This window comes from Pleurodeles waltl, chromosome 1_1 (genome assembly GCF_031143425.1).
Source record: "Pleurodeles waltl isolate 20211129_DDA chromosome 1_1, aPleWal1.hap1.20221129, whole genome shotgun sequence".
In the NCBI taxonomy this organism is placed as follows: Eukaryota; Metazoa; Chordata; class Amphibia; order Caudata; family Salamandridae; genus Pleurodeles; species Pleurodeles waltl.
In genome coordinates, this window is record NC_090436.1 from 448761297 (window position 1) to 448781869 (window position 20573).

The 20573-nt window shown below is 41.7% G+C and overlaps 1 protein-coding gene across 5 annotated transcripts in view; it reads left to right on the plus strand.

The window, feature by feature from the left end:
* ATG10 (autophagy related 10) overlaps positions 1-20573 on the plus strand; it is a 718554-nt gene that overhangs the window by 356668 nt on the left and 341313 nt on the right. For all 5 annotated transcript variants that reach the window (XM_069224673.1, XM_069224700.1, XM_069224710.1 and 2 more), the window contains one exon: positions 3112-3253. In XM_069224673.1, the coding sequence (XP_069080774.1) occupies positions 3112-3253 (142 nt within the window). The remainder of the gene's footprint in view (positions 1-3111; positions 3254-20573) is intronic.

A 20573-nucleotide genomic window follows, 5' to 3' on the forward strand; every position in this document is an offset into this window, starting at 1 on the left:
AGGCATGTTTTTTTCCTGACTGGTGATTCCGCAAGCTGTTATTCTCCCTTCGCTGCTCATTCTAGATAACAACATTGCAATATATGACTAAAGTATCTGTTGTACCTAGCGCACTAGCTCATGTCTACTGTGTGCCACATTCAACAAAATGTGAGTTTTGTTAACTTGCATTTCTAAATTGACATAAATTAAGATTTACAGTAGTCTAAACTCTTATCAGTTGTGCCTATAGTTGGGACAAACCACAGTCCACAACAATTTCTCTGGCTATCTTGAAAATAGAACTTCTGTATTTTCTGTGTCTATCTGCACTTTTGTATACTTATCCAAGTTGAGTCCTCGAGTTTATTATGACATTTAAACTCGGTGTGCGTCATATTCCTTAGGAATGTACACAAGAGAGCAGCATTTTAGTAGCTGTGATGCTGAAAGAGGTACATCGGTATTTATGTCTTTGAAAGTTTGTGGTTTTTGGAACAAAAACGCCGCACCGAGGGGTTGCTTGCTGGAACAGGCACTTAGTTGACCACTTAAATTGTTCCTTGACATTTGAAGTCAGGATAACCTAATATGGATATGTGTGTCTCGAGCTTTGATGAAAGCGAAACATTTTGGTGTTAGATTATATCTGTGAAAATTGGATTGTAATAGGTGTTTAAATGTGAAGATATTACCTTAATAAAATGTATCAGTATTTTACTACTAAATTAACATTGAAAAACGCAACAAATGACACAGGAACCACATCTGTCACAATGTCGTGGGGCCTTACTAGAGGGTGAAACACGTTATTTGCTGCTGTGTCTCAGTGCTGTCACACTGTGTTTGTGTCTGTGGTTTGCAGCAAAAATACAGTGGGGGAGGGGAAGTAGATGGAAAAAAGTGTCCAATGTAATCTGCAGATAAAATAGAATAATAAAAATACGTGCCTACCATAAAAAACGGAAAATGTCATGCCTTAAAAGGCATAGGTAATTGTACTGGCAGCGAGGGCTAGGGGGCATCCTCCTTCTAAAATAGAGAGGGCTAGTAAGGGGAGTTGTACGATTCAGGGAAGAGTAGCATTAGAGAGTAACAAACGGTTGGGCAGGGGAGGCTTTAATTAAAGGGTAGATCTGTGGTTTTAGGGTTCAGGAATGGGTAGCATAAAAGGTTAGTAAGAAGTTTATAGAGGTCAGGGGATAGTAGTGTTAAGGGGTAATAAGGGTTTCTTTAGGATCCAGGGAAAGGTAGAATAACGTGTAGTTTGGTGTTTATTGGTTCTGGGATGGGTAACATCTTAGGGTTGTGTGGTTTTTTTTTGCTCAGGGAATGGTAGCATCAGTGGTTAGTAAGGGTTTTTAAGATTTAGGGAAGGGATGCAATAGAGGACATAAAGGTTTTTTTAAGGTTCAAAGGGTAACACTAAGGAATAGTAAGAGGTTTTTAGGGTTCAGCAAAGGGTAGTGTTAAGGAGCAGTAAGGAGTACTTGGGGTTCAAGGAAGCTTACATAAAGAGGAAACAAGGATTTTGTAGGGTTAATGAAAGGGTAGTGTTAAGGGGTAGTAAAAGGTTGTTATAGTTCAGAAATTGATAGCGTTAAGGGGTCATTAAGGGCTTTAAAGTCTCAGGGAAGTGTAGGTTTTAAGGTTCAAGTAAGGGTAGCACTAAGGGATAGTTCAGGGTTTTAAGGGTTCTGGGTTGTGAAGCATTAAGAGGTACTAAGGGGTTATTATGGTACAGCTAGATGAATTAAAGAATGCATGTAATAGAAAAAGACTTTTAAGATTCAAAATTTTTAGAACTTCCATAGGTAATATTGAAGGATATCACCTTAACAGTTTCAACTCGACGTTAATGTAGTCAACATTTTAAACATTGCTTTATTACATACAACTATGTCAGTACTACCAACTGATTCTTGGTGTAGTGCAACAGGACTCGGTGGCATAGTGTGTGACTGTATAAATTCTTGCTTGTTTCACTTTTTCTTTTGTGTTCTTATTTACTGATTGTATACTATTGGGGAAGGCGACAGGAACAGCTTCTATGTCTCAGAATAGTGGGACACAGAGTTATGGTAGAAAGCAGACCCACACGTTTGCTATGGAAAATTACCAGTGCACATACTGGAAGCTCTACGGGCCTGATTTAGACCTTGGTGGATGTGTCACTTCATCACAGCAGTGGTGGGTATCCCGCAAAGCCAGACTGGGACCCAAAGCATCCCTGGCAATTTTTGTTTGATCAGCCCCGATACGGAGGTTGGAAGCGAGAGTGAGTAGATTATGTAGGACCTCTCCTTTTGTTACTGGGGACTGATATTGCAGCACCATTGTAAAATCTACCTCCAGTAACAAAACTGGCTCCCACCCTTCCAGCCTCATGGGGAAACACCCAATGCCTGCTACAACCAGCACGGCCCTGGTATCCTGCCCACTGAAATCTAAATCCCATAGGGCATAATGAGATTTAGACATTTGTGACAGAGTAACCTGCCCTCCAAGTTCTAAATCAGCCCCTATATCATGCCTCGCACCACTCAGAGCCATTGCTCTCAAGCTTCATATTTCCATATGCCTTATGAATACCATCCTTACACGCTTTAACTAAAATGGTAACACAGTCGCAATCTCGGAAATTGAGCCTCTCTCTCCATGATGAATTAGGTAAAGCACACTCCATAAACGAGGGTTCACCTTTTAAAGAGCCAATTCCAGGAAATTCCTTGAATCCTTGTCTTTGAAGGATTTGTTGACTTGGATTTCCACATTAGGTCTTAAAGTCTGAGCGCTTGTAGGAATTTTTCACTCCTGCCTACATCCTTCGTTAAGGCAGGAGTTAAAGAGAGGAAGAAGGTACAGACTGCAGTGGCAATTGGCCGGTCCTGACGTGTACCTGTTACACGTGATTAAATTGCGCGCTAAAACAGGTGTTTATCGAACAGTGCTGCCATGGCAGCAGTAAGACAGATGCCATATGGCTGAGGTTCACAGCGCACGAAGCACTCATCAGTGATCTACAACACTTCAAACATGGATACAATGAATGCCAGTGACAAAAAATACTCCTAGCAGAATTGACAAACCGGCTTCTTAATGAAATGTTTTCTGTGTTTTTATCTTTTTTAGGATTCTCTTGAAGCTCAGTCAGCCTACGCCCCTGTATCTAGCGATTGTTGTGCAGAAACAGAAGTTATTCGTTTCGAATACCATGTTTTACATTCCATCAGCTACCAGGCCCCAGTTCTTTACTTCCGGGCATGCTTCCTAGGTAAGATACATTTAAAAAAAATATAAAATATGAAGAACAGAGGTGAACCGATTTTATTCATCCATTTTGTTTTCTGCTTTTAGGAGGCAGAGTGCATAATCCCTTGTAGTACAGAGAGCCTTTTTTTCTCGGTTCTTGGCTGATTGTGAAAGTCCTGCTTAGCTTTTCCCCCACAATGAGCAAAAAAGAACATTCGCCATCAGCAGATCCTTCGATACTTAGGACAGTGTGTGATTCGGGGTAAAGATGATATCATCTCAGACAGGAGAAGTATGATCTTTATTTTCCTGGCATTATGCCTGTTTCGAATGAAACATGCTGGAAATGATGCATAAAGTATCTTAAAGAGCAAAAGGGTAAAATAAAATAAAAATGCAGAGTGATTTGTAATCACTGAAACCACAAGCCAAGAGTCTAATGTTTAGCCACAAGTAAGAAAACAATACATTTGAAGGCATATCACCATTAAAATATTCGGTGGATACAAGTTCTTGGACAGCTCCTGTTTATTCAAGGCGAGTTGTAGTAGTCCAGTTTGATTTTATAAGTAGCACTAGAGGCAGGTTCATATTAATTTTTCTAAGCACAAGAACACTTCAGATAAGAGAACCACATGTGGCCCTTTGTTGGGTCCTTAAAAACACCCCAAACTATCTCTATGGAATACGACAAAAAAACAAGTGCTCTGGGAGGTGTGACAAGTAAGGGAATTTAGACACAGATGGACAACCAAGCAGGCTCCTCCATAAGGGCGGAGGAGCGTCTCCACGCCAGCAGCAACTCTGTTTATTATCCCTTCCTTGTGAAAGGGGCGGGCATTGGCGGTGACGAGCAGAGAGGAGTGCACTATGCACTCCCCTCAGAGCGCATGGGAGCCTGTGCAGATGTTATTTATCCTCCCCCCCCCTCCCCCCCCCGAATACCTGTGAGCTGCGACTGCAACCTAGATAGCAGAGAAAAGAGATTAGTGAAAGAAAATTAAGACATGATTTCAGATTCACGGTCAGGCGAGCAGGCCTGGACTGGGTAAGCCAAAACAGCCCTGGCAAAAATGCTTAAACCAGTTCCGCTCCCTTCGTCCCTTCACAATGTCTCTCTCTCACCTCCATCCCTGTTCGCTTTCTCTCTAGCTCCCCCTCCCTTTCTTTTTGTCTCTCATGAAGCCTCCACTGCCTGCTGCAGTTAACCTATGGGAGCTGTGGAATGTGAGAGGCATCAGCAGCGACCCTGGGCCTTCAAAAACTAGCCTCCACGGGCTCCACCCCACCTGGTGAATACCCGGGGCAATGAAAAGGCCTGCTGGGCCCTGCATCACGGGTCTTGGTTGCTTTTTAGGTTGGGCAGGAAGATGGAGGATGAAAATAGGGCAGCCCCGGATATTCTTTGGGAGACACCAAATGTTTCTGTGGTTCTATGAGAGAGTCTTCCAGTTCCCTAAATCAAGCTTGCCTCCCCGCACCCACCTCTATCCCTCTCAGCGAGAATGTATACTGAATCAAGTGACCTCTGGGGCTCCTGCCGCTGTAGTTCTCTCCTACATGTAAGTCATCTCATGTCTGCCTCAAGGCACCATAGGACTCTTAATGCAGCTATCCAGCCTCTGTCACAGCACTGGTGGATGCTCTGCCCTGTTTCTGTGACAGCGTGGAACCCCGGTGTATCAAGGTGAAAATATTAAATGGAATGACTAGGTAGTCTTACTATGGAATACCAGCACAATACCCAGTAGTGGACCTCGGATTTACTCTCAGCAAATCCTAGCTTAGTTCTGGTAGTGTGGCAAAGAGCAGCCAGGCTACTTAGGGGAACATGTCTATAGCATTTCACATTACTAACATGGACAATAAGTAAATGATACGACTCAACAGAAATCCGACACCAATTTAGCAATATAGATTAGATTTTAATCTTAATTTTGACACCAGAACAAATTTTGCATCTTTTGTACAACCGGAGTTGTGAATTTTTAAGTCTATAGAAAATACAGTACTTCGCAGATTTAGAGGCCTTCCATTGAAGTCAATGGGAAAAATAGCAGTTTCTCCTCAGTCACTTGTAGGGTGAGTTCCTGCGAACCCACACAAAGTTAAGGTTCTGCGGGGACCTAGACTATGATTCAACAGTCAGATTTTTGTTACCTTGCCCAGGGAGTCCGGTTGCAGAGGGGGACTTGGCTGTCCTTGGTGCTGAACGGTCCACAGTAGCTGGTGCATTTTGCACTCTGTTTCAACACTGGACTTGGGGGTGGACTCCCACTCTGCCCTTTGGATGTAGAGGTCTTTGGGGAGCCAGCACCAGGAATCAACACTTGGATCTTCACCACCTCTCCCGATGACTCCGGGTGCTGACTTGGCCAGAGCTGTCAATCACCAGGCTGATTGTGCCAAAGATGCTTTGCTGCTCTGGTGGAAGTCACTACCTTCAGGCTCCAAACCCACAGGAGAGGGGTCGCTGGCGAAGTCCGTCTCTGTGCAAGCGGGGGGGGAAATGTTCTGGCGTCGGTGAATGCTGTGTGGCCATCGGTTTCAGGGCAGGCGACAGACAAGCCTTGGTAGCTGCAAGGGTGGTCCATGGACTTTCTGGCAGCTGGAGGTTGTTTGGCAGGGAGTAAAGACTTGAAACTTGGCAGGGGCCTCACTCCCACTCCTAAGATGCTGATCAATGAGTTTCTTTAGGCTCTGACACACAGAGCCTGTTAGATTGCAGTTCTTCGATCTCAGCCAACCTTTACTCCTGCAGTTTACAGGAGACTGGCATCATCAATCAGGGGAGTCTTCCTTGGATTTTCAGTGTCCACTGGGGTCCCTTTTGCAGGGACCAACGAGTCTTCACCTCAGACACACAGTTACAGTATGAGTCTCCTTAGGTCACTCTGTGTCCTCTTCCTTGCCCTGCGGCTGGAGTCCAGGTCCTGTTGTTGGTGCAGACGTCTCTTTGTGCTTCTTTCTTCTTTTCCAGGTAAGATCTAAGTTTTGGTGCCGCAGGAGCCCCTTAAATCCTGGTTTAGGGGGTGTTTAAGGGTGTGAGGGATAGTGGCCAATGGGCTACTAGTCCCTGCGGCTAATCCGACCCTGCAGTGACAACTTCCTGTGAGAGTATGTCACTTTCTTCCCAGAACCCACCATTCTTGGGGACTGCCAAGATAACAGAACCCTTCCTTGGCTATACAGACCTCCTAGCTCACCGTCAAGGTGTGGCTAGTCTTATGGGGGTGCACGCCTCATGCATAGTTAATTTCACACTTGCCTCGACAGGCAGGACGGGAAAGGCTTTGTCCTCCCCTGGGGGGACAGCTACTTTTTAAAAACATTTTTTATAAATTTTATTTAAGCGTCTTCCAAGTATACAAGTCTCTCTTAGAATGCAGTTGGTGGACAGTACACATTTGTAGTCGAGGATCTGCATTGATCTAGATTGTACACCTGCCAAGCTGAGATGGAAATTATTGCTATAAAACAGAAAAGAAAAAGTACACAAGGACAAAGAACTAGAAGTGAGAGCTCCCCATCCCTCCCACCTACCCCACAACTTTGAATCTTACCATCAGCAATAAAAAGTTCTACATCCAAGAATTCAATGTTCTCAGAACTAAATTGGTAAGTAAATCTTACATTCATGGAATTTGAGTTCAAAAATTCGCAAAATTCCATCAGTTTGTCCTCCCCACCAGTCCAAATCAAAAAACAATCGTCTATATAGCGGTCCCAAAATAATATAAAAGTCTGCCATTGAATAGATTCAGGACCCCAAACCCATTTATCCTCAAACCACCCCATGAAAAGATTGGCGTACGAGGGGGAGAATTTGGAGCCCATCGCTACACCCTGCTTTTGTCTAAACCAATTGAACATCCAATTTAGTTCTGAGAACATTGAATTCTTGGATGTAGAACTTTTTATTGCTGATGGTAAGATTCAAAGTAGGCTTTTTCGCAAAGCCACAGCATGTAATTCTATTCTCCATGCCAGGAGTGCACACCCCAGACATCAGGTTGTATCAATTCCCTTTGGAGAACTGGTGAGGGCATGACGTAATTGTAGTTTGGATCGTGAATTTTTACATCATGTCGATGATATGGGTAGGAGATTTAGAGCACGAGGTTACTCTAATAAGGTGGTTAAAAGGGCACAACATCAAGCTAAACAACTGTTGAGAAGTGACACTTTGAGAGTTAAGGATCGGAATAATCTGGTTGAGCAATCCAACAAGGTCCGATTTATAACAGACTACAATGATGCCTCTTTGATTTTGAAAAAATTTATGATGAAACATTGGAACATATTACTTCAAGATGAGTCACTAAAGAATTTAATACCAGAAAAAGTGCTTACATCGTATCGAAAAAGGTAGGACTTTGACAAATATTCTGAGCCCTAGTTTCACTACTACTTTATCTAAAAGTACTTGGTCATCTCCACGAGGGACAGGTTTTTTTAAAGTGCGGACGATGTGGGGTATGTCGTTGGGCATGCCATAACACTAAAGAGTTTTCTACTGTCGGGCGAGTGTTCACAATTTGATCAACAATTGACTGTAATACCTCATATGTTATTTATAAGATCTGTTGTAAATGTACTCGAATATATGTGGGGAGCACCATACGTCCACTCAAGATCAGAATTGGTGAACATGTTAGAGTACTCAAAAATTGTGATGTAAGATATCCTATTGTGGCACATATACTAACGTGTGATTCACAATCTGCTTACAAAAGTTTTGAATTTTTTGGTTTTGAGTTTGTCCTAGGGATCCGAGGGGGGGCAATAGAGAATTGTCCTTACGAAAAAAAGAGGCATTATGGATAATGAGATTGAGGGCCGTGGAATTGCATCTCAACTCCGACAGAGAGTTGGAGTACTTTCTGGGGGATTGAACTGTGATTTAAATTTTTAAACAACAATTTAGGTTTTGTAATAGGTCTAATTTATAAAATGTATAATCACTATTGTTTTCTGTATGACTTGCTGCTACCATCATTTGGGCTTTACCTCTTCTTGGGTTACTTGAGTGGGCAATCAAAATTCTCAAATATAGATTTATATTTTATGTTGTTTAGTTTGAGATGTCACTACAACATTATTGTGTCAATTTTAGGTATATTAATTTTGACATGTAATTTCCTTGAATCTCTATATTTTTATTTCTTCTTTCTGTATATCTTCCTCTCGGGTGCATCTTTATTTGGTTCTTTTTCTCTTGGTTTATTCCCCCATAATTTAGGGGGCCAGAGTAGGTGTCAACAAACACTGAATACGACCTTTCTGGTGGCAGGTGTTGGTATATAGGTTGCTGTCTTGTGAAATTAAGAGTACTTGGGTGGCGTTTTAAATTCGAAATTTTTAATTTAATTATGAATTTCGAACTGAGTTATAATTTTCAATTTGTTCACTGTTTTTTTCCACTAACAAGGTAGTAGATAATACTTAAATTGGGGATTTTATAGCTCCAGAGCTTATGGAGGTGTATATTCATAGTTCACGCCAGTTAATGGGACCGATCTTAGTTATTCTTTATAAGTTTTCACAGGACCTTTGGTCCTATTTCTATGTTGCTGAGAATTTGTCCTTCCTCGATGTTGTCGGTATTTGCAGTGTCTATAGTGACTTCCTGGTCTTACAAACGCGGTCAGCGTACTCGCGGCTATGGCATGTTGACTTGGAAACGCCGTGACTTATATAATTAAGGGTAAGTTGTTGTTTTTAACTTTTAGCTTCTAAAGAGCGGACAGCTACCGCTTGACGAGGATGTGGAGTAGTTAATTCGGACATATGGTCGCTTTGATTACAAGTATTGGGGGTAATATTTTTTTTTCTTATAGTTATCGGGCAGAGACTGGCAAACGGGAGATGACTTGGACATGCTCGTGGAATTACTGATTTCATTACCGAGCATTGATTTCAGGGTATTATGGACTATGATAATTTTCATTATTCACTTAATAAGTTGTTGGCTTGTTGTACACTTGTAATGTTTATTTGTATTATCACTTAATTATATATACATATTCTTTATATTTTCGATTAGATTTGGACCTAGGTGGTATTGATTGATGGTTAGCATTGATAACTATATCTGCACGGACAGCATTACACGTTTGTACTATATTCGGTTATCAATAAGGTATTCTCATGAGTTTTGGGAGACTATATATTGGTAGCATGATTCGATCACTTGGTATTGTGCACAGTGTATGGCACCTTTACAATCTTTTTGTGGCACTATTGTTCCTTCGGGTGCAAGTGTATCACTTGTTTTGAATTGCTTATAAAAACTTTTTCCACAAGTTTTTCTTATGGGTATTAGGCACGAGCACATTAGTTTGTAGGATTGAAATTCCCCTCAAGGTGGTTTTACTTTATGTGATTTAGCAGAAGGAGATAAGTTTTTCATATACTAGACGTTCAGGTATAATTTTGGATAACTCTTTCTTTCTTCTTTCCTCTCACTTTTTCTGGGTTTATGGGTCTTTCTTATTGAATATGGGTTTTTTAAATACCCAGTTTTTGTATTTGAGCATTTTGGTTTCTAACTCAAATGATTTACTTACAATTTCCAGGCCTGAAGAAGTCGTTTGGGGTATTTTTCCCATGAGGAAACACGTGTTGGCTTGGAATGTAATGTGACTTTCCAATGAATGAACTGTTGGGATTCAAGCTGTTGGAATATTTGATTCAATAAATAATGTGGATTGGACTACACGTTATTGAACTGCTTTGAACTTTGATTGAAAAGTCTTATATATTATATTTCACTATAACGACGTAGACATATGCTTTGACTTTAAAATTGTTAGAGTGCCTCACATTGTTTTTTCTACAGTTTGTGGTTTTCCTTGATATGTGGATGGTGTGGTGGGGTTCTTACCCAGTTTAGGAACCATGATTATGAGGCTTCGCACATTGTAGGGGAAGCTAGACAGAGTGCAAAAATTCCCAATACATCTCCAGGAGCTTATCCACCAGGGTATTGGCATATTTATGATAACTCTCTGCTGGTAAGCAATCGCTTCCAGGTGTCTTTGAGGTTTTAAGGGAACGGATTGCTGCGATCAGTTCCTCCCTGGTGATGGACTGATCAAGGTCCTCTCGGGCAGGGGAGGTAAGTGTAGGGGAGACACCTGGGAGAAATAATTGTCAATGTTGTCTGTGTGTATTTGGGGGAGAGGGGCATAACCGAGGCTAAGGTGGGAGCAAAATATTTTGTTGATGGCGTTTGGAGAATAGATAAGATGGCCATCGGTGTCTGACATGTACAGGATAGGACTGGTGACATTTCCCATTTGACCAGCCTGGCCAACATAGCACCAGTCTTATCTCCTTCAGCGTGGAGCTTGGCTGCATGTATATGTTTTTCTAGGTGATCCAACAATAATTTACAAGTGTTACTTCATTCACCTAGGCGATCGGGTCTTAACGGCAGATTCCACTCGATCATTCCCAGGTCTTTCTCAAGGGTCTGAATATCCTTCTCTAATTGTTTATGAACCCTAATACATTTTTGTCAGACAAATACCTCGGAGGACAGATTTCATTGCTTCCAAATGGTGCGTCGCTTTATTAATGGATGTACCCTAATTTTCTTGGAGATAGAGGGACAGTGACTGTGCGCTGGGGGGGGCAGCTACTTACACATCAGAGGTGGGCGAAACCTTTGAGGCTCACCACCCTGATGCTTATCTCACTAGCCAGCCTGAGTGGGCACAGGTGTGACCTCCTTCCTGCTCAAGCCCTTTGTCTTATGTCCTGGTAAGGTGCTAGCACCACTGGCAGGAGGTCAGACTCTTGTCCGTGGTGGCAGCAGCTCGGGAGAGCCTGCAAAACAGTGCATGACTTGATAGGTTGGTGGGCACCCTCTAAGGGTGCCACCTGGGCATCTGCTTTTTAATACTAAACATGGGCATCTTTTTCAGGGTTAAAAAGCACAGCGTTTGATACCAAACACAACAGGATTCAGCTGGGCCATTGCAGAGCTGGACATCTGAGCAGTGGTTAGATGCCAGCCCATGTTATCCAACAGACCGCTGGTTAGTCTGGCCAGCTTCACATTTTAAATGCCAGCACAGGGGCATATGTGCTTCTGCACATATGTCCTCACTCATGGGATAGTGCACCCTGCCCCATGGGCTAGAGGAGGCCTGCCTTAGGGGTGACTGACCTGTTCATGGGCAGTAACAGGGACTCTGCCTGCACCTGGGATGGGTAGAGTTTCACTCGAGCAGCAGGCTGCTCGTGCAGGGCGACATGACAGCCCTGTCATCTTTCTTCTACTTGGGGTACTCAGGGTGGCAAAATCAGTGCTGCAGCCCTGGTGATCCCTTTACCAATCTTGCCCTAGGTACCCTGGGTGCCATTTACTAGGGACTTACAGAGGTGAGAAGGGACTTGCCAGTTGGCCTATGTAATTCGATGTACAGTTTTAAGGGAAAGAGCATTGGTACTGGGGCCTGGCTAGCAGGTCTTAGTACACTAACAGTGTCTACAAACCAGCATCTAGCAGTTCAAATGGGGACAAAAAAGTGGGGCATCTGCAAAGACGCCAGTTTGCTACACCCAGGATTTCTGTACTCTTAAGGATTCCATTTCCTTGGTTATATCTTGTTCTAACTAATGCCAGTGTGAGGAGTAAGCTTTCTGTATTCTCTATGAAGTGTGTTTTATTCCGGGTAGTATCTCTGTTATATATTGTGTGAGTTTTAGTAATAACCTGTCACTATGTTTGTACCATTCTTGCCTTTCTCCTTCCCCACCTCCCGCTACTGGTGTTTGTTTAGCCCATAGAATGTTGAGTTCATAACTAGATCTAGCGTTGGTTTTTGATGTCTAATCTGGATGGACTTCCCCATTAATGATACTTTATGAAGTGTGTGGTTACCTCACCATTCTGGACCTTTATTTACAACAGTCTCTCTAGCCCTTTGCTTCTCCCCTAAGTAAGGTCCTCATACATTCATCTTCTAGCATTCATATCTCTGAATTTTATGGGCAACTAAGAGACGTCAGTGTCGATTTTACACTTGACACGGAGGCTTAAGGTTCATTACAAGCCTCTATTTCAACCTTTTTCAAGTCTGCTCCATAATGCTCTGCTTTTCAACTATACTTTTATGCCTCTGATGTGGTGCCTGTTTCTATAGCATGTTTCCCCATTCACACAGACTCCCGGTTTTCTCCTATTTCTTGCTTTCCATCATCGTCTCCCACAGTCTTTCCATGCTGCTGTTACTTCTGTGACTCCTTTACTCCCATACAGCCATTTATGGATCAGAATTCCTCTCAAAATGCACATGTAAGAACTTATTCACCTAGCAGTTATCAGCCCCCAGACCACATGTCCTTTTTTAAACTTTCAGTCAAAACGGTATTCAGCTTCCGGAGATTACCAGAGCCTCACCAGTTCTCGTGTCATACTACCATGTCTCTCCAGCCTTCTCACAGCAAGAAGAAAGCTGATTTGCATGATTCATTGATGGATCGGCCTAAAACACATTCTGCTCCTCCACGACCTTGTCATAGACCGTGCTACTCATAAAGTATAAATTCAAATACAGGGGACTGCAGAAAAGCTCAAAATATTCATAAAGAGTACTAGTGGCTCTGTCCCTGTCCATGCATAGATCAGCCCCACTCTCAAGGGATGCATTAGCAATTTAGTCCATCATTACAACACATCTTGTGATGGTCTAGCAATAATTGACTTAGACAGAGATCCTAGCATTGGACAATAAAGATATCTGAGCAAACATGATCACTGCACACAGAAGGGCACGTATTATCCTGACTTATTAAGTAGGTGCTGTGTAGTATAGCGTCAACTAGCATAACAGCTGTACAGAGTTTCAGTCCAAAAATCATATCTGTCTTATGAGAATAATTAAATCTTTAATTTTAACAAGACATAAACCAATTCACACTTCATTTGGCACACCAAACCTCAAACCTCATTCTCATTTCCACATATATAATTCCTAGAAAAAATGTTCCTCAACGTCACTGTCAGGACTCGGCCAGCGGTACAAATGTGAGATGGATTCTGATGATATTGCATCATTCTCCTCTCTGTGAGAGCAGACAAATAAACACTATTATAGAGGCTCATCACTGTGTCTTCATCAAGGGGAATAAGGCACAAGGGATTTGAGAGAGAAGACAAACGCTGCTGCCCTTCGTCTAACGAATTAGAGTGGTGTTCAGTTCTTAACAGATCATTTATCTAACAGCTTATAGTAGAAGGATGGAATCTTTGATGAAACCAAGAATACTTAAGCATATGGTGACAAGGTTGTCACAGATCAACAGTGTGTCACAGATCATCAATATCATGAAGTAGACACACTTATGCAGACCTCCAGATAATGGGCTGTTGGCAAAACTGGGACATGCCTAGGTGAAAACTCCAGGTATTTCAAGGAAATAATCAAAGACACAGACCTACAAATAGGAATGAGGAATGGGCAAAATAATAAAAGTATGGGAAGTGCTAACAGTTTGTGTGAGCTGAGCAGGAACCTTACAACACAGCAAGTTGCGAGGACCAGACTGTATTGTGCTGCTACTTAAAGTCACTTCCTAGTACCTATCCTGTCCTGTTGAGTGAGAGAGTGTTCCTGATTGGTTCGTTGGCTTATGTTATACAGCTAGTCCTTTCTTTTCAGACCTAGTCTCCATAGGTCTGTTCTCACACCTTTTCCAACCCACACTAGGTCTCACTCTATGCTTTCTGTTCTGGTATATCTTTGAATGTGACATTGCGAGTAAGTCTTTCTTCTTGTTAAACTTGCTAGTCTCAGGCCCTCTAGGGGTGTATCAGACTGTCCTGATAATCACAGCAAAAGGCCGAGTTGCACAACCAGTGCACCACAGTAGGCAGCCTTTACTTATGATGGGGTCCTACATTCGTAAGCAACAACAAAAGTGCAACAACTCAAGTGCAATTAGGGCTTGATGGAGATTATAATTGCTTAGCAATAGCAATAGCGTGAGGAGTGAGGTAGTATCTAGTTAAGTACTTTTTCTGAATAAGCTGAACTCTTGTGTTCAGAGAATCATCATCTGAGAAGCAATGGCATGGTTGCGGCCATGGCATGGTTGCGGCCATTGCTTCTCAGTATATGGGTACCCTAGTTTCATCTCTCGTTGGACTTGCAACAATGAGTGCAAGTTGCTGATCAATCTGAGACATTCACCAGCAATAATATATAAGATAACATGGCATTCTCCTTTTTGGATACCTTTAGCAGAATCCACGTGGCAAAGCTTCCTGCCTAAAGTTGTGCATACTGAAGTGTTAGGGAAGTAGATGTACCTAGCCTCTCTTCTACATCAGCCATTGAAATAAGATGCCTCTCCACCACCTGACAGCCCATCAACAGTAATCCTTCTTCCTACCATATTTTAAACAAGTTTAAGTTAAGCTTTAGTGGTGTAGATGCATCTTTCCACGCCTTGATATGTGAGTTGTGATGTCCTCCTATTATAGAGCTGTTGAGATACATACGCAGTCTGCTGGAGTTTTATCCCTTATTATACGTATGTCTTAGAAAACCAGCACTTCCACCAGCACCATGTCTCCAATCGTCATCCTTTTTATCACCAAATGTGGATATCATTCATTGTGATCCAACCAACAAATATCATGCAGCAGCAATGCTGTCTGAAAGTATTGAATAGATCAGGGGCATTGAGTCCACTCTTGGCTGTAGATCTAGGAAACACCTCCCACCCATCCTACATTAGTCTGGTCAGCAGATTGTTGTACTTCACAAAGAAAGCCATTTAGGGAGTCAACAGGAGGTGTCATTGCAAACATTGAAAGGTGCTTATTGTATCCTAGGGACAAAATAAAATGTACCCATGTTGCACACGATCAACCTCCCAGAAATAAATCCTGCCTGATTAAGATGAATCATTCTAGTCAATAATGAGGTTTCCTGAATGCCATTATTTTATGTTAATGATAATGGTCTGAGGCACAGTTTGTAGAGGTTTTTTATTAGATCTGAGATAGGCAACTATTCATAATTACCCTCTTTCTGTCACTTAACATTTGTGTCACTGTCGCCTCATTATAAATCTCAAAGAGTTTAGGAGTCCGTGTTGTTACATATACCTTATAAAACTTCCTCTGTAAACGCACAGGGCCCAAAGGCCTTACTGGCCTTAAGGTCTGAAATAGGCATCATGACCTTCTCTACTGTTAGCAGCACATATAGCATAACCATTATTTCATATCCTAATTTAGGAACCTTAAGTTTTGAGATGGGCCAAATTGCCATACTTATAAATCTTGGAGGTTGGCTGTACAGCTTGCTATTGTATTCCTAGGTATTGGACTCATTGCCCCAGAATCTTGTACTTTATTAATAAAATATCTTTCTGATTTGTCAATCTCCCAATGTACTGCTTAACAACCTGACTAGAGCCTTCCAAATCTATCTTGCTGAGCATAGCAATGCACAATCATATCCTTGTCCAAAACATTTATGTCATATGCAGCAGCCTTTCAAACTGACACTCCTGGTCTCTGTTTTCTCCCAATAACTTAGATTCTTTAGCCACTTCATATAGGTTTTTTAAGTTCCCACAAAGGTATGCTTAGTTATAACCAAATAACCTATCAGAGCCTTTAGGCTATTCTCTTCCAGAGTTATGGACATTCCTCTGATATTTGCCTCAAATGTATACAGTGTCAGTCCCTTATTCATTCCTCCAGTATCATTTCTTTGAACAAACTGAATGATTACCTGCCTGATACTTAGAATAAAAACATAATCCATCAAAGCATCTGGGTTGAAGCAGCAGGTATTCCTAACTATCTTGGTGTCAAGAAATCACATTTAATCACTACCAGAACATGATTAGATAATATCCATGCAAGTCTTCTGACAAGCCCAGGAAGTAATCTGTACACAATGATGAACTGTGTACCAGCGTATAAAATGTGTACCAAGTCTACAGTGCTAGACCTCTGTAATTCCCATAAAGTCCACTTGACTAATTATTGTCCTGTCAGCATTGGTAACTCCCAAACTTTAAACCTCAATGTATCTACCATCAAATCGAGAATAGTGTAAAAATCACCTTTCACAAGCATCACTTGTCCTAAAGCATCTATTTAAATGTGAAAATTCTTCATAAAACTTTGGGACAACCTTATTGAAACCATATATGGTGTCTAACAGCACTTTCACTCTACGCAGTGTTCCCACAACTCTACCGTCTATGTGGCTTAAGTCTAACGATTTAGGTACAATTTTTTTCAATACCCTCCTTGAACCAGAAGTGTGTGATGCATATGACCGATTAGACCCTCAACATAGAGCCAGCTTACCATGACTCTTGACACAACAACTATGTTACCTGTAGAATGGTCAGGTTTATTGTATGTCTCTTCACTTGTGCCCCTAATTTATGCCGCTTTACACAATTCTTCATTTCCCGGACATTCAAGGTCATGTATTTGCCAGTCTTTAACCCCTTGGTCCTTCAATCATATTAGGTCAATGCAGCATACATATGCACTGTTCTTTCTCCATTCTAAAACTACGCCTTTCACAACTCTTACTACCCTTCCCAACCCTTGTCCAGCTTCTAACTTGCCAGATTTCAAACACCAAAGGAACCAATCCTTCCCAAAAACAGCAACAATATATAACAATGTGTTCATGCAGTGCAGAGATAAACATGAGCCATTAACCAGGGCGGCCACCGTGGGCCCAACTCATTGACACCCAAAACCACCAGTAGGCTTCTATACCTTCCAACACAATTCCTAACCCTGCATCTTTGCATGAGCAATGTAAGGAACAATACACTCATATGTATTTCACAGCACAGCCCTATTCTATCATAAAGAAGCATTAATGGGCGTGTATGCCCCCAGTGTTAAATAACGGGAAACATCCATCTAACCCATCAAGAGGTTTCCCAAAAAGCCATAGATATTCTGTATGTCTGTTGTTCTCTGGGACTAAAATTCACTCCTCCTGTTTGACTGGCACCCAGGATAAATTTGTCCATGAAGGGTCTTGACTCCTGAAATATGCATCACCTCAAAATTAAATTTGAGCATTCTTGCTAACAACCTGACTAACCGTGCCCTTTTTCTATTGAAAGTTTTTTCAGATATCATATACACTAACAGTTAATGATCCATAAGGAAAGAAAATTTAAAACAAGTAGAAAAATGTTGTTTAGTTGCCTAAACGCAAGTTAGTGCCTCCCCCTCTATGGTACTATAATTCCTTTATGGCGCAGACAAACACCTGGAGACAAACTCAACCATATACTCCTTCCCCTATGCCATTTGGGTGAGAAATACCCCAATTGCGGCCCCACTAACATCCATGCTAGGAGTGTGGTATGAAGGTAAACATATCTACTAAAGAAATGGAAAACACCATCCCAAAAGCACTCTGATCTCTCCACCGCGGAATTTTAAAACCCTTTTTGGCCACATAGACGTTTGTGAAAATAGATCTATCGTCTCAGAAAATAACCCATCATATTAATGCTATGACTACCGAATACCACTGTGTGAATGGCAGGAGGTTGCAACTCAACAGAACTCCACATTCTAAAGTACAACTTGTCAATGGTGATGGTGATGAGAGTATCAGAATCAACTGTCACCTCCACTTCCACACTCCATACACCATTTTTACAAATGAGATCACCCCCTTGTACTACATTATGACATGTTGATGGACAAGACTACCCTGCTTTCATATGTGCCTGTTTCATCAGCATTCCCCTTGGAAGAGTTCTCAATAGTGACAAACTTAGTTTTGTGTGTTTCTGCTCACTTTAGCAAAGTGTCCGGCTTTTTTTTACATTTGAAACAAGTCTTTCCTAAGGCAGGACCGATTTTTGCACTTTCCAAATGTATCTTTGAACCTCTTTTCTGAAGTCTTTTGAAGTGTGAGCTTTTGTTTAGATGAAGCAACATGGGCATGTTCCGTTTCCTACAAGTTTCTGCACTTGTTTAAATCTACTGATGCCCTTATGGATCTTTCTATATCTATATTTTCAAAGTCTTTTTTGTAGACTGGATTTGCGACAACATAGCAACTTCTCTTTGATACTTTTTTCATGACTATTAATTACTATCAGATCCCTTAAGTAATTGTTCAGTTTTGTCAAACTCACAGCTAGAGGCCAAAACCCGAAGTTCTGCTAGAAATGTATCAATTGACTCAGGTTTCAATGTATGCCTTGTGAAACATTTATGATACTCAGCCGTTATCCTGGTATTGTCTTTGAAATGTTTGTGTAGTCTGTTGACTGGTTCAGTATATACATCCCGATCAATTTCTGCTGTCTGCGTGGCGATTGGTAGATGATGAAAAAATTATTTGTTCTTCTGGCTACAACCAGTTATAAAGTAAAGCAGGTTTTCGTTCAGGATCAAATCTAGAGCCATCAATAGCAATTAAATAACCATGAAAATTCTTGAGCCATTATTTGCATTTAAACTTGTAAACACCTGGTTCGGCTAGGAGAACTGTGTATATATATATTGGCATTTTCCATGGTCAACATTTTATTCACTTGAATGTATGTATAAACTTCAAATTGGAGTGTCCGAAAAGAAACTAGTAGTGAACCACAAGTCTAGTGTGGCTAATCTAAATCTATTTATAACCACACGTGCTGTACAGTGAAATCCGATAAATAGTGGTCAACCAATCAGCATGAGGAAAACAAGCCAGAGGAAATAAGCTGGTGTGGCCAACACCAATCCATGCATAATCACACTTGGTGAAAATTATGATAACCAATGCAAAGGGGGAAGAGATAATCCAAAGCAAGGAAATGGCGAAGTTCACAATGAGATGGCTGGTTTCTGTGCTCAGCAAACCAGCACAGGTTAGGCGCAGCAAGCACAAAAATTGCAGCTAGAGTGAGGCATTCGAACTCGAGGCTTCGGGTTCAACGCAAACACATGAGCAAGTCCACTAATGAGGTCACGCATGGCTGAAAGTGTAAGGGCCAGGAAGGTGTGCGAGAAAAGAGATCTCAAGCAGTTTTTTTGTTTAGAACTATTTTAATTTTGTTTTTCATAAACCAACAAACCTAGGCAGTACAATCATTATCTGTATGCATTATTGACTGAAGTTTCCATTAATGCACAGTAATATTACAAAGCAGTTATAATGTTTGACTAAACACACAGGTATGGCGCATTATTAGTGTGTTATCATATGAGTAGTGATGCCTAGGACCCACATTTTGGTGATTGCTACCTGCTGCGGGGTCTGGCTCCGTGTCTTACTTGTGTTTTCCTCTTGGGCTTCAATCCCATAGTGAGTTCTCCACCACCCCTAAATCTTTTAAAACGTACGAAGGCAGCCTCTACTATTGTATGTTACTTTCTCTGCTGCCATATAGAGGTCCATTCCCTGCTGACATTTCTGCATGGAAGGCACTTCCAACGATTCCCAATATCTGGCCAAGTCTCTTTTAGCCACTATCAAAGCTAAGAAGCAAAAGATGAGCTTAAAGCACAGTAAATACATGTCACTTGGGATGTCCAGGAGGACATCCTATAGGTTCAAGCGGCAGGCGAACCTCCAGAATGGCTGAAAGTGCCTGAAGAATTGTGGCTCAGTATGTTTTGATGCGAGGACAGTCCCAAGATCGTATAGATAAAGGTCGCTATGACCTCTTTGCAGCATTGGCAGTTTGGATTAGGTGCTCTCCACATGCTGTGTAGTTTGGAGCGATCATAGTAAATCCTGTGTAGAATTTTAAACTGTTATGAGACGGAGACGTGTTTTAATGGCCAATGCATCAATGCTACCTCCCATCAATGTCTTCAAATTCACCTACACCTCTTTGCCACCTAGCCCGTTATTGGCCCAGGGTATCTGGCATATTGTTATTGAATGTTCTGAATGTGGCAGTTATTAACCCTTTGCCTGATTCCTCCAATATTTGTCCCTCTAGCAGGGCATATTCAGGCATTTCTGACCCTATCAGCCCTTCCACTTGCCAGGCATGTCTCAATTGTGCATATCTTAGAAATTGGGTCGGGTACATGTGAAATTCTTTTTGCATTGCGGAGAAGGGCATAAAATCCCCTTGTTCCAAGATGTCTCCCACTTCTGAGATTCCTATGGTATCCCAAAGTTGGAATGCGCACAATTTTAGAAATTCACGGAGCCAGGTAGTAACCCTAAATATCAGGGAGCATGAGCTTCCCATTGTCTGAATTATTTTGCAGTGTTTTAACAAGATTCTCAGGTGGCCTCCATCCCATAGCAGTTTTCTCAATTCTCCATTTATTTTGGTGAGGAGCATCTGGGACACCAGGTAGTAGGTAT